We start from the raw sequence: 15,267 nt of genomic DNA, 5'->3' as shown, positions 1-15,267 counted from the left end.
TTGGTGATGTAACCACTCCTCTTCTCGGTTTATTGGTTTTCGTTTTATGTATACACTTTATTTTACAATATTTTTTTTTAAGGCCATTGTTAGATGCCAGTGTTTCCTGTCATAGCTATGCAAAACATTGATTCAAATAATATAGCTATTAAATGGTTTCTTGTTATGATTTGGAATCTGTATTAATCGCAGAATTATTATTGTTATTATTATTCTTTTTGGTGGTGGCTGTGCTTTACAATTAAATTATTAGTATGTTAATTTCAAATGAAGTAGGATTTTGAAAGTCTGACAGTAATAAGTGTTGAGTACTAAGGTTAGCCCTGCCTGCTTTAAATGTTTCAGTGATTAACAGATGAAAACATTTGTTAGAAATTTAGAAAAGTAATCATATGTAATCAGTTAATTACTTTAATAAAGTAAATGAAATAGTTGCACAAATGTTACGTCTTAAATATGGTATATTGTAATCTGTAACCTATTACACATTCCAACACTGCTCATAGTTAGTCAGGTTCCTACATTAACTGAACCGTGTTACTACATGTTGATATCAGACCATCCAAAGATGTTCTGTGCAAGTCTTGGTTATGAACATATGACGGGGCTTATCCAATAATTCTTTTTTTTTAATACATAAGCAATACATAATCAACAAAATATAAAACTCTTGTTTTAGTGCATTGATTGATTGACAGCTGAGAAGTGTCAGAGACACAATTTTCAATATAATAGAAAAGTAACTGGAAAAAGTTTATTATAATGTCACACATAACTAGCAAAATATTTTTCAATAAAATTATTTTATTTCTTGCATTAAACATGGTTAACCTGGCAACATTTTTTTTAGTTAAAATTATGTTGCCTTTGAAAAAACAACAACAATCATATTCAGATACAGCTTTTTAAATTCTGCATATATACTGTGGTATAATTTGCATATATCTTTGGAATTCACTTATACAGGAATAAAATAAATGGAAATTACCATTTTAAATTCAATTTAAATGGCAAGATGGCCTAAATAATGATGCCAATAAGTAAAAATAAAAATAAAAACAAATAAAGCCTGTGATTTATGGATTTGGAATTTGGTAATCGGGCTCATGAGACCCCTCGCGGACCCGTCCGAAGCAGCCCAGTAACAGATCCACTGCAGCGTTTACTGTTGATTTAATTTCCTCCTCTGTTTTACCCTGCTTTGGGTTCACTTCCACCATGTCTACAGCAGAGAGAAGACCTGGAGGGAAATCAAAAACATACATTCATCTCAACATGCCAAAGAAAGATCAAGAATGTTAATGAAATTGCTCATTTAGCAATAGCGAAGCAGAAAAATGTTGGGGGGTTTCAATGCTGTTTCATGCATTCAGAGTTTACACTGTTAAAGAGTTGGATGCTCATGCTTAACTTGGCCAAAGTAAAAAAAAAAACAGAAAAGAAAAAATGATTTTGGATTTATAACAGAGAATTTATGTGCAAAATACACACGTGCGGTTTTCTTACAAGTTTCGGAAAGTTTTTTTCAATTGTGGCTCTACATTGACATCATGAAGGATGGAACTCCTTAAATGGGCATTTCTCCTGGAAGCGCATGCACACATCGACCAGAACGAGAGCAAGAGCGTGCCCATCATTGCACTTCATTCAGCAGCACTGCACGGGGCTCACTCGGGAAGAATGTCTCTAAAAAGATGTGTTTTTGGTTGTAAGGGAAAGATAACCTAGTTCAGCTTCCCTAAGAACAAAGCATTATGTAAACAGCGGATGCAGTTTGTTTTCAGGAGCAGCAATGGAGTTTCGCAAGTGTGTTTGTTGACAAACGTTTTTATAAACAAGGCCCAGTTCGGCGTTGGATCTACACATCATTTGATACTTAAAAGATGGAGTGGTCCCAGCTATAAAAGATCCGGTCATGATTCAGAACTGCAGACGGAAAGTGAAAATGCATCAAATTTCTGTGTTTTGTTGGCAATCGGTGCTCAAGTGCTTGGCACTCTTTAGCTCCGCCCACACCATGCCTCCAGAAGCTTTATTTTTCGAATCGTGAAGCTTTATTTTTTTATCTTTATTTTATAAATATGACAAAAAAATACTTTTTGGAGATATAAAGGATGCAGTACTATGTGGGTACTCAAGATTAATATGAGATGGGGTGAAATCGTGTGTGTTAAAACGTAGAATGTTTTAAACATAGAATGTTATGAATTTATTCATTGACTGGGCTGTTGTTTTGAAACTGACACGGGGGGAGCTAAATCATTTGTTCATCAGACAAGTGTGCTTGGATTTTTGTTTATCATTTCAGAAAGGCCAGATTGCTGCCAGTTTGTTGGCTTGGAAGTTTTAGAAATCTCTTGCAATTTAGAGATCGAGATATCCTCAGGTTCTCACCTGTCTGACAGATGTGTTCAGTGATGTAAATGCCCTCTCTGTAGGTCAGTCCTCCCGCTGCAGGTGTGCCTGTTGCAGGTGAGACCGATGGGTCCAGTGCATCAATGTCAAAACTGAGGTGGATGGGTTTTTTCACCCTGATACAGAAAGAGTAGCAAAGCTTCAATACATATGGACTCTTATGAAAATTAGAAAATAAGTCACACACTTACTTTGAAAACATGTGGTCACACGTCTGCTCCATTACTTTTGCTATTCCAAGCCGATCAACCTCTGTCATGGAGAACGTTTTGATTCCAAGGTGCTTCAGGATATAACTGTGATGATGCAAGTGAGATTTGGACTTCATAACGAATCATGAAATGGTGATATGATGCATGAATTATTTTGTAGAATCTATAGACTTACTGTTCTTCTGGGTCCACATCTCTGAGTCCAATGTAGACAATGTCCTTAGCTGCGACACAAGGCTTTATCCATGAGAAATTTGGAATTATGGGAATCTAAGAAAGATTACAAAATTTTCAATGTTTTAAATCATAAATGTCATCTCAAATAAACCTAAAGGAGTGGACCCTATTAATAGTAGTATTTCACTTAAATCTCAAACAGGAATAAAACACAGTGCTCAAAAAAATTTAAGAAACACTTTGAAAACACCTCAGATCTCAATGGGGAAAAATATCATGCTGGATATCTATACTGATATGGACTGGTTAATGTGTTAGGAACGAAATGATGCCACATCGTTTGATGGAAATGAAAATGACCAACCTACAGATTGCTGAATTCAAAAACACCCTGAAAATCAAAGAGTAAAAATGACGTAGCATGGTAATCCATTTAGCTGAATTTTCATTGCAGCAACCCATAATGGTACCCTTGTGCTTGTATGTATGTCTGACAACGGCGGGGCCGTTCAATGGTATCAATTCCTTCATCCTCCAGGATCTGCCTGCATACTCTGGCTACACAAGGTCGGGCATTGTCGTGTACCAGGAGGAACCCAGGACCCACTGCACCAGCATCAGATCTGACAATGGGTCCAGTGATTTCATCCCAATACTTAATGGCAGTCAGGGTGCCATTGTCTAGCCTGTAGAGGTCTGTGTGTCCCTCCATAGATATGACTCCCCAGACAATCACTGACCCACCAACAAACCGGTCATCCTGAACAATGTTACAGGCAGCGTAACATTCTCCAAGGACTCTCCAGACCCTTTCATGTCTGTCACATGTGCTCATGTGTAAACCTGCTCTCTTCTGTAAAAAGCACAGGGTGCCAGTGGCAGACCTGCCAATTCTGGTGTTCAGTGCCAAATACCAATCGAGCTCCACGGTGCTGGGCAGTGAGCACAGAGCTCACTAGAGGACGTCTGGCCCTCAGGCCACCCTCATGAAGTCTGTTTCTGATTGGTCAGAGACATTCACACCAGTTGCCTGCTGGAGGTCATTCTGTATGGTCCAGGTATCACCTCATGCTACCAGTAGTGACACTGACCCTAGCTAGCCAAATGCAAAACTAGTGAAAAACAGTCAGAAAAGAGTAGGGGGGAAAACTGTCAGTGGCCTCCACCTGTAAAACCATTCTTTTTAGTATTTTAGTTTTGAGGGTTGTCTCATTGTTGCCCATCTAGTGCACCTGTTGTTAATTTCATTAACACCAAAGAAGCTAAAACTGATTAACAACCCCCTCTGCTACTGAACTGACCAGGGGGCTGTTTCATAAAACAGGTTTAGCAAATAAGACTTATTGCCACTTGATTTGGTTTCTGAAAGCAAAATTACAATAGCTCAGACTCAGACACTGTGGCAACTTAAGCTGAGCTCCTCTAACACTGACCAATAGGAACGCATCAATATTACCACTGTCTCACATGCAATTAATTGACTTTATTCTTAGTCCAAAAATAAAAACATCAGTTAAAATTGATTGAGTCTGATTTCTATTATTTATTCTTTTTATTCAGTTAGCCTGCTCCTGACCAGGGGCCCGTTCTTCGTACGTCGCTAACTCAGTTAGCTGGATTTGATTGTTGATGATTTGGCATGATCTTGTATTATTTGGTTGTATTATAATTAATTTAAAGATAATATAATCTCACTAAAATATTTATTCAACATAATATAATTACTTCATAATTTTGAGTCTTACACACATGCTATACAGATAAAAATGTCTGCTAAGTGTCTAAATATAAATGTACTGTGTATATATTGCAAACATGCATATGTATGTATGTATATATACTTCACTAGAATAAAAATGAGAATCATGAATTACTGCAATTACTGCTAATGTCACATAATGTCAATGGGAGTTTCAGGAGAAATATTTTTTGTGTTATTTGTGCATACCAGTAATGCCACAATACAAAACAGTCCTAATGGTTTTCTAAAAAAGGACATAAACATGTTTTTCTTATCAAATTTTCTATGAACTATCCACTAAGGTAGCTGTTAATGTTTATTAGTTATGAGTGAGCTAAAGACAAAGATACTGACAAATGCACGTCAGCCATGGTCAGGAAGTTAAAGTCGAACATCTCTTAAGGTTTTCTGTGATTAGACTGACAGTAACATAATGACTGTGTAACATATTACACAAACTTTAACAAAGGTGCTGAAATGATTAAAGACCATCGTTCACCTTTGAGTGCAGTTCATGGATGAGGTACGACAGCGGTTGTCCGTGAATGTTTCCAGTTGGTGTGGTTAAAGGTGTGTTGATATCTGCGTGTGCATCCACCCATAAAACACTCAGCTCATGTCTTGAGGCAGCATGACCAGAGATCGAACCAATCGCCAAGCTGTAAAAAAACAGCAAACATATTGCTGAGAATAGGCTCGAACATTAAACTGAGCAGAACTGGAAGCACACAATGACCTGTGGTCTCCTCCCAGCATCACACAAGTGTTGCCATCGCTCTTGATCTTCTGCACAGCTCCTGCGAGCAGCTCATTGGCACGGCCGACTGCTCTCGGAGTCTTCAGTCTGCCAACTGGCTCATCATTGGGGATGTCCTCAAAAGTCAGATTCCCATAATCCTTCACTACACAACCTGGTGAGGGACAAAGGGCTTTCTGTTATCATTTACATGTAACTGATGTGATTTTGTAGCTTTAACACACAAAAGGAAAAGTGTAATGGCCTATCTATCTATCCATCCATCCATCCATCCATCCATCTAGATTTTTTATCTGATTTTTTGCATCATTGGACTGGCATACAGTCCCATTATCCTTCAGAAATCATTCTAATATTCTGATAAGCTGCTCAAAAAAAACATTTACTGTCATTAGGTTGAAAACAGCTGAGTAGATTGTTTTCAGGTTATTTTGATGAATAGAAAGTTCGCAAGATTAGCATTTATCTGAAACAGAAATCTTTTGTAACATTATAAATGTCTTCATCATCCCTTTATATATGCACACACACACACTGACTCCAAATTTTAAACGGTATAGTGTGTAATAATGTTACAAAAGCTGTTTATTTCAGATAGATGCTGATCTTTGGATCGTTCTATTCGTCAAAGAATCCTGAAAAACCAGATTCAGCTGTCAAGTCATTCACTGAAAACATATTGTTTTGATGCACAGAGTGTCAGGATTGAGTCACCAATTATGTTTCCATTCCCTTTTTAATATAATAACTTATTGGCATGATTGTGTGTTGTGTGCACATACAATATTGCCTAAGCATTATTACACCAAAAATATAAAGAAAATGAAATATCATATTGCAATAACACAGATGATATAATTAGAGTAAGGTTATTATTATTATTATTATTAATTTCATCCATTTCTTCTGAACTGGAAAAGTAGGGCACAAAGTTTGCAAAAGTGTTTCTATCTCACTTCTTTATTCATTATCTCCGAGTGAAGAAGAAAAAATTATATTATTTCAAAGGTAAACTGGTAACTATAAGGCTGGAGACTGAACATTCACTTGAGGAAGTTTCAGAAGTGTGCTATATTGTTACTAAATGAACGCTGTTGAAAGCATCCTTCAAATGTGTAAAAATCTTGGAATTAATATTTAAATAAGTCACTCATTTTAGGTTTAGCTTTCAGACCTGCAGAGTTCTCTCTTCTACCATCAGCTCACGTTTTTAAACATTACTGGGTTTGTTTGAGTTCAAATGTGCAAATACACGCTCGACTCTTATTCAGTAACAGAACTCGATCCAAAAAATAAGGGGACTAGTGCAACGTCAGTTGGTAAATAAATAAAAACCGCACATGGCAGCACTGGTCCTTGCATGGCATCAGTGCCTCTAGCCGTTTGTTTAAAGTTACTCTATAAAACATTTGTGAAACAACAGACAGATCAGATCAGATCTAGACACTTTTTTACGAAAGTGGCAATGATAAGTAATGATTGCGCAACACCTGACCTGAAAATAAACCTCAGCCGTTGGAGGTATTGTATAATGACTAGTTGACAAATAACACATTACCATTCTTACGTCAAGATTTAGGTTAACGTTTAAATGAATTTATATACAGCACAGTCTATATTTTTTTTACATGCTATAACCATAGTCACAATTTAACTTTTTTTTTTTTTTATCAATTTTAAAAGGCATTTAATTACATTTCGACTTTTTAAAATGCAAACATCCCATATTGTAATTTTTATAAATGAAGTAACACTTTATTTTACAATGTCCTTGTTACACATACCTACTACAGTAATAGCAAGAAATAATACATAATTATATGCAACCCTAAACCAGATCCTAATTATAAACCTAACCTAACATTAATAAATATTTTATTCTGTACTTAAATTTATAACTACACAGTGACCCAGATTAATTAAAATAAAGTGTAGTTTAGAAGGAATATACTGTTCTCAAACACTGATAAAAGCGGTGTAAATATCAGGAGGTGTAGCAGTGGTACCTTGCCCTTTAAGTTTCTGCACCAATCCAGCAGCTCGAATGAGGTCTGCTCCTCTCTGCACACCATCTCTCTGCTGCAGTGACAGTCAATAACATGAGCACTGGACCACTACCATACTGCACCATGGATGGATTTATATACAAACATATTCTTTTTAAAATATTTGTATTCAGTATTTCAAATGAGAATAGGACGTTTCTTAGGGGGTTTATATCTCACCTGTCCTTTAGAAAAAGGTGCACCTATTATTCCCACACAGTGATGATGATGGAGGTCTCTTGTGAATATGTGAAAAGCGGCTCGTAATCCGCTGAAGCTCTTCATCACTGTTATCATTTATCCAGCAGCAGTAGCCTATGGAGTAAGCGGCTCTAAAATCAAAGCAGATTACAGGACGTCTGACGACACGCGCACCGCTGACGGTCATTGGATTGCTCGCGCTCTTCTGTCTTAACCTGCGATTTCTTTTCGGTTTTGTTCAAGAAAAGTAAATGGGGAAGAACTGATTTTAGTTGACGCCATCGTCTAATTTGCATACGAAATGGTTAATTATCATAAAAAGAGCGTATGAAAATATAAACTTCTAGTAAGGATCAATAAATTATACATATTTATATTATATAGGCTAATATGATATTTAATTCGCCTTTAATTCGCCATTTTTTACTCTTTATTATATTTATATTTAGGTATATTTTTCTTAATATATTTTCGGTTTTTATTTTTATTTTATTTTTGTTTAGTTTATTTTCATGTTATTTTAGTACATCGTGTAAAAAATAAAAATGAGAAATGTCTTGGCAACGAGCTGAAATTAAAATAAGTTTAAGGATTTTATATTTTTATATTTCAGTTAAGGTTTATTTCACTTAAAAGTGACAAACTGCATTTTATGGTTATGGTTTTAGTTAACTGTAAAAACCATATCTATCTATCTATCTATCTATCTATCTATCTATCTATATATATATATATATATATATGTATATATATATATATATATATATATACATACACACACACACACACACACACACACACACACGCTCTTGTTCGTTTTTGTGAAAAGTGGGGACATCCCATAGGTGTAATGGTTTTTATACTGTACAACTGTGTATTCTATCGCACTACACCAACCCTACACCTAACCCTAACCCTCACAGGAAACTTTGTGCAACTTTCTCAAAGAAAAAAAATATTCATTCTGTATTATTTATAAGCGTTTTGAAAAATGGGGACATGGGTTATCTCCTCATAAGTCACCCTCTCCTTGTAATACCTGTGTCATACCCATGTCATTATACAGAGTTATGTCCCGATATGTCACAAAAACATGCCCACTATTTTATTAGTTAAATTTGGGCAAAAAAGTTTGTTCATTACTCTTTACTCAATACTTGGTTGAACAATCACACTTTTGATACATGTGAAGTCAAGTCACATTTCTTTATATAGCAATTTAACATTACACAATTTCAAAATAAAAAGGAAAAATTGATTCAATGATGCAAACAGAGAGCAATTGTTCATTGTAGATTTGTGTAAGATCAGATATGAAATTAGATAAATTAAGCTGTAAAGCAGATTTGTAATGTCATCATCCACCTCACTTCAGTTCTTATCGAATAATGTAAGTACAGTCGTTTTAATTTAATAATATTGCTGAAAAAGGAAGTGTGCCAAACTAATCAATAATAGTCTGCGCTGAAATTCAGGGCTGTTGTGGTCATCAATAGGTGCAGGTCCACTATCTAATCTGGTGCTCAACAGGAAAAAGATCTACCACCTACAGATGATTTTGATATTGTAGGTTTTATCAACTGGACAGAATTTTGACAATGAAAAGTGAAGGACTGCAATGCGATAACAGTTTGCTAAAGTACAGAGGAGATAAACCGTTTAAATATTTGTTAGTAATTAAAAAGATTTTAATATTTAGGCAATGCTCAATAGGGTGCCAAAAATGTGTTATCAGAACTGGGCTTATATGGTCATATGTTCTGGTTCTAGTGAGAACTCTTGCTGCTGCATTTTACACTAGCTGGAGTTTGTTTATTAAGCATGCAGGGCAACCACCCAGTAGAGTACAGGTGCTTCTCAATAAATTACAATGTTGAGGAGTTATTTCAGTAATTCAACTCAAATTGTGAAACGTAAATAAATTCAATGTACACAGACTGAAGTAGTTTAAGTTTGGTTATTATAATTGTGATGATATAACACATTTAACAAAAACCCACCAATTCACTCAACAAATTAGAATACTTCATAAGACCTCTAAAAAATAAAACAATTTGTAAGTTGTTGGTCTTCTGGAAAGTATGTTCTTTGACTGTACATGTACTCAATACCTGGTTCCTCTGTTCGGCGTGGCATGGATGTGTTCAGTTTGTGGCACTGCTGAGGTGGTCTGGAAGACCAGGTTTCTTTTACAGGGGCCTTCAGCTCATCTGCTTTGTTTGGTCTCTTGTTTCTCATTTTCTTCTTGACAATAGCCCATAGATTCTCTACGGGGTTCAGGTCTGGTGAGTTTGCTGGCCAGTCAAGCACACCAACACCATGGTCATTTAACCAACTTCTGGCAGTGTGGGCAGGTGCCAAATCCTGCTGGAAAATGAAATCAGCATCTTCAAAAAGCTAGTCAGCAGAAGGAAGCCTGAATTGCTCAAAGATTTCTTGGTAAACGGGTGCAGTGACTTTGGTTTTCAAAAAACACAGTGGACCAAACACCAGCAGATGACATTACACCCCAAATCATCACAGAATGTGGAAACACTGGACTTCAAGAAACTTGGTCTATGAGCTTCTCCAGCCTTCCTCCAGACTCTAGGACCTTGGTTTCCAAATGAAATACAAAACTTGCTCTCAACTGAAAAGAGGACTTTGGGCCACTGGGCAAAAAACAGTTCTTTTTCTCCTTAGCTGAGGTAAGATATCTTTGACGTTATCTGTGGTACAGGAGTGGCTTCACAAGAGGAATACAACAACTGTAGCCAAATTCCTTGACATTTCTGTGTGTGGTGGCCATTGATGCCTTGACCCCAGCCTCAGTCCATTATTTGAGAAATTCTCTAAAATTCTTGAATCCTGTTTGCTTGACAATCCTCATAAGGCAGCAGTTCTCTCGGTTGGTTGTGTATCTTTTTCTTCCACAATTTTTTTGTTCCACTCAACTTTCTGTTAACATGCTTGGATACAGCACTCTGTGAACATCCAGCTTATTGGCAATTAATTTTTGTTACTTACACTCCTTGTGAAGGGTGTCAATGATTGTCGGAGACCATTTTGAAGGCTCAGGAAAACTTTGCAGGTGTTTTGAGATGATTAACCGATTGGCATGTCACCATATTCTAATTTGTTTAGACACGCCTTCTCATTCAAATAGTTTTCTTTATCTTCATGACTATGAAAATTGTAGATTCACACTGAAGGCATCAAAACTATGAATTAACACATGTGGAATTATATACATAACAAAAAAGTGTGAAACAATTGAAAATATGTCATATTGTAGGTTCTTCAAAGTAGCCACCTTTTGCTTTGATTACTGCTTTGCACACTCTTGGCATTCTCTTGATGAGCTTCAAGAGGTAGTCACCTGAAATGGTCTTCCAACAGTCTTGAAGGAGTTCCCCGAGAGATGCTTAGCACTTGTTGGCCCTTTTGCCTTCTGTCTGCGGTCCAGCTCACCCCTAAACCATCTCGATTGGGTTCAGGTCCGGTGACTGTGGAGGCCAGGTCATCTGGCGCAGCACCCCATCACTCTCCTTCTTGCTCAAATAGCCCTTGATGCCTTCAGTGTGACTCTACAATTTTTATAGTCATGAAAATAAAGAAAACTCTTTGAATGAGAAGGTGTGTCCAAACGTTTGGTCTATATATCTATCTATATATATATATATATATATATATATATATATATATAACAAATGTATATAATGATAGGTATTTTAAAAGAGCATCTTAATGACAAACTAGCACGCTGTTTTACATATGGGGATACAGTATTTTTTTTTAGTTCCAAAATTTACCAGAAATGTATTTTCTATTTATTGTCTACAATATGTAGCCTAGTATACATGCTTATTTATTTTGAAGGTGACGAAGGAAGCAACAGTAGCACTAGTGTTACTTAGCACTAGTGCTGCCAGTGCTCCTGCTGTTGAACAAGAGGGGGTGGACAGTTCAGCTTTTGAGTCAGAGCAGGAAACCTTCAAGTAAAGTTTAAGCTATAAGCAAAACTAAACATGCTGGCTATACTCTTAGAAAAATATGTGCTTTTATGATTTATAAGGTCATCAGTAGTAGGACTGTGATCATTGGGACATACAATTGATGGCTGCATAATTAATATAGATTATTGAAAGTGCTTATTTCATATTACAGAGAAACTCAATGTGCAGAGTGAGAGAGAGGGGGATTAAGGGAAAGATGATAGAGACAGTGAATGCCTTGATACTTCTTGATACTTATTTTGATTATTTTGCCCGTCCACAGTCTAAGGATTTTGATTTATTTTTAAGTATAACCTAATTCAAACAACTGAAAGAACCAAAGAGTTTATCAGTCTGGTGGACACATGAATTGGGTGGTGGTGACTGCAGCAACAGAGGTGGCCTGGGGTGGAGTCAAATTCCCGGCCAGATTTACTGTCCCAGTCCACCACTGCCTAGGATGCCTCAAGGGTGAGTAAATCACAGGCAAATTTTCATTTTTGGGTGAACTAGTGGCTTAAGTAAGAATAAGTGTATATTTAATTAATACAGTGACTGAAGTGTTTTAAAGTTTATCTCTTGTTTTAATGGCAGTTTTGACAAGTGATTGTTTAATGCAATACTGTGTTTTAAATTGCACAAAAAGATAAGCTTATTGACTTGTTCAACCCCAAGTTCCTGCATGTTGGTTATACCAGTTTACACCAACTCCGGGCCTTGAAGCACACTTACAGTAGGCATTTTGATTGTCTCCCTGACCCATTTCAAGTTTTGGCATATCTACTAATGAGATAAATCATGTGTGTTTGATTAGGAAGACATCCAATATGTGTGCTTTTGGTGTGCCTCCAGGAACAGGGTTGAGAAACATTTGGTCACACTGCCCTGACCTCTACTTTCTTATTGCCAAGGAAAACTACTATATTACTTTAGTAAGAAAATACATTTTTAACAATTTCTTTTAACGTTTAATGATCTCAGGAAAGCGGCACCATCGTCTTTTTTTTAAACTTGAAATCCTCAATCCGAATTAAAAAATATGTTAACACATTATCCCATAACTTTGCTTATGTAATAATTTACTGCACATGAATTACGTGAGTGGAATAGACTGCAGTTCTTGACAAATGTGCCATACTGACCTGATCCACCAGGGGGCCTAGGAGTGCATCAGCCCTCTCCTTACTGAGGAAGCGCTGTGTGTCATAGAAGAAGATTTTATGGAGGCAGTCCAAAACATGATGCAGTAGCAGGCTGCTCTTTGTCACATTGTCTTCATCATCATCATCATCAGAATCCTCTTCCTCCTCATCATCTGAATCCAAGAAGGGTTTTTCTTTTCATTCAGAACTTCATACAAACATATTGATATGTGCAGACTGTGGGAAGTGTTCAGAAAGACCTCATCAAAGCCATTCTGCTCCATAAAAATATACAGTCAGATGGACAACCAGCATCATTAATGTGGCGCTCTCGGATGAAAAGTGGAAAATAATAAGCTAACATTTAAAAGAGAACACAAACGATATACACATGTTCTAAAGGTGAGGATATCCTTTAAGTAGTCTACAGCCATATTTCTCATAGAAGGTAGTGGATGATTCAGGCTGAGCATCAAAGAGGTGTCTGAATCTGGCAGGATCTGCATATAAGAACAACATTATAAAGTCTTGTTTTGGGCATTGATAGATGTGAATGGTAATTAATACAACTACAACAACCCAAATAAAATAAATACTTCAATTACATTAGCACATTTTTTCACAGTCGTTGAAACGGGCAACTGATGTACCACACATCTGTGCCAGTTTCACATGTTCACTCATTCCAGCTTTACATCAGCTTCTGATTATTATGTCAGAATATATTTTGTGATAAAGGTTAGCTGACCGTAAATATTGTAGATTATTTGCCACCTTTAAAACAATGACTAGCTGTTTAAAGCAATAAAATACCTTATAGACCTACTTGATACTTTCCACAGCTCATAGTTAGAGAGATGAACTGATGAAGCACGGTTTTTTCATGGTAATTTTTGACATGATTTTTCAATGCTACATCCAGTGCACATGGATGCCTATGAGTAAAATGAACACTTTAAGATAAAACAAAATGAAAAAAAAAAACACTTGAAATAACATTTTAAGAGCTATACTATAGCACTAATGTGCTTAAGAGAACCTACCTGGATTCAAACTGGCGTACAGTAGATTGAATTTTCTGATTAAGAGCTGAAATCCTATCTGAGGGAAGCTCAATGCTGCAGGAAACATACTCCTAAAGAAGTAGCCTGCTCAAAATAATTATTTTAGAAGATTCAAAATCTAACCCATGATCAGATCATCATACATAATGTGCAGGATAAAGTGAAGATTCACTCATATAAACCACACTTACTTGGCTGCAGTGTTCTCCAAGTTGCTGGAGAGTTGAAGGTCCTGAAACACGGAGTGTAATAGACCAGTACTGTCTGACAAAATTTCATCCTGCTGCTCATCTACAGGGACACAATAAATAAAGCAATTAACCATGTGATATCAGCAATTTTACTACGATTACCACTGTGTTATTAGGCATGAATGATTTCAGCATTAAAGAGTTACATAAGAGTCAGATTAGAAATTTGTTGTTGATTACAACTATTTTCAATGTTTAGAGAAGTGACATTTAAACTTAGACCTGGAACACAGTACATGTCTTTTGGACAAACACCTACCAGTAGCTTTTCAAAACCTTTTGTATTCTATCTGTTTGTTTTCTTTTTATTTATTATACAGTTAACAAAAGCAAAAAGGCCTCTAACACTAGCTTGCTCTATTCTTTTTCTATTCTTTCCGTTTTCATTTTATTATATAATTTTATAAAAATCTTTATTGAAATGGATTCTCAAACGAGATAAAACGTATAGCAGGACCTGATTTTGTCCATATGTTATTGATTGGATTGTTGTGATTAAATGTAACAAGGCAACATATTCTTTTTTCAAAAACACTGAACACAGATAAATCATTTGTAATAAACCGAATTTAAATGTTCACAAATAGACACTAACCATCCTGGGTCTTCACAGAATGAATAAGATGGGGTAGCAGATAACGCAGAAGGGGACTTTTGTCATGGACTGTTGCTATACTCTGGAGAGTGGACACCAGAGTGAGGATAGCACACAGTACCCAAATGCCATAATGGGAAAAGGCACAAGACAATATAGCATTTTAAATGCAGAAAATCTGAGAGAAAACATACTAAACAAGACGTTGGGGAACACATCTTATATAACTACTAATTCAACTAAAATCACTAAAACTTACTTTGGACCAACTACACCTTCTTTTTGGTTCTGCAAGAGGATGATAATGCAGCTCAATCCCTCTTTGGACAACTGAGGTCTTCGACGTAGACATTTGCACAACTGCGCAGTCCACCAGCTGAGCCTCCATTACCACCTTCACTGTCATCTGACACAGGATCATGTAAGTGGCAGCCACATAGTCTAAAATGTTAGATTTCAGGCCCTGATTACAGGAAGGAAAAATCTGAAACTTATTCAGGTTTACTTATAGATATACTGGGCACAGTCATTGACTATGTTTACATGAAGAGCAAAAGTCTTATATTAAATGGAATCTTGGTAACATTTTTTAGTCATATAAACCAAAGCCCGATCAATATATCGGTTTGCCAATATTATCGGCCGATATGAGCCTGTCGCCGAAATATCGGTATTGGCGAATATGCTTAAGAT

At 36.4% G+C, this 15,267-nt stretch overlaps 1 protein-coding gene across 1 annotated transcript; it reads right to left on the bottom strand.

Moving 5' to 3' along the window:
- Window positions 1–726: 726 nt before the first annotated feature.
- On the bottom strand, window positions 727–7,769 carry LOC127969060 (arginase-1-like). Its single transcript, XM_052570668.1, has 8 exons — window positions 7,528–7,769; window positions 7,309–7,381; window positions 5,282–5,456; window positions 5,045–5,204; window positions 2,803–2,897; window positions 2,607–2,711; window positions 2,395–2,531; window positions 727–1,240 (listed from the first exon to the last, which is right to left on the bottom strand). The coding sequence occupies exons 1-8, from the start codon at window positions 7,642–7,644 to the stop codon at window positions 1,077–1,079; spliced, it is 1,026 nt and encodes a 341-aa protein (XP_052426628.1). The 5' UTR covers window positions 7,645–7,769; the 3' UTR covers window positions 727–1,076.
- Window positions 7,770–15,267: the final 7,498 nt, after the last annotated feature.

Source organism: Carassius gibelio, chromosome B12 (genome assembly GCF_023724105.1).
Source record: "Carassius gibelio isolate Cgi1373 ecotype wild population from Czech Republic chromosome B12, carGib1.2-hapl.c, whole genome shotgun sequence".
NCBI classification, from domain to species: domain Eukaryota; kingdom Metazoa; phylum Chordata; class Actinopteri; order Cypriniformes; family Cyprinidae; genus Carassius; species Carassius gibelio.
Note: the sequence above shows the minus strand (reverse complement) of the source record. Positions and strands in the feature narration are given on the sequence as shown.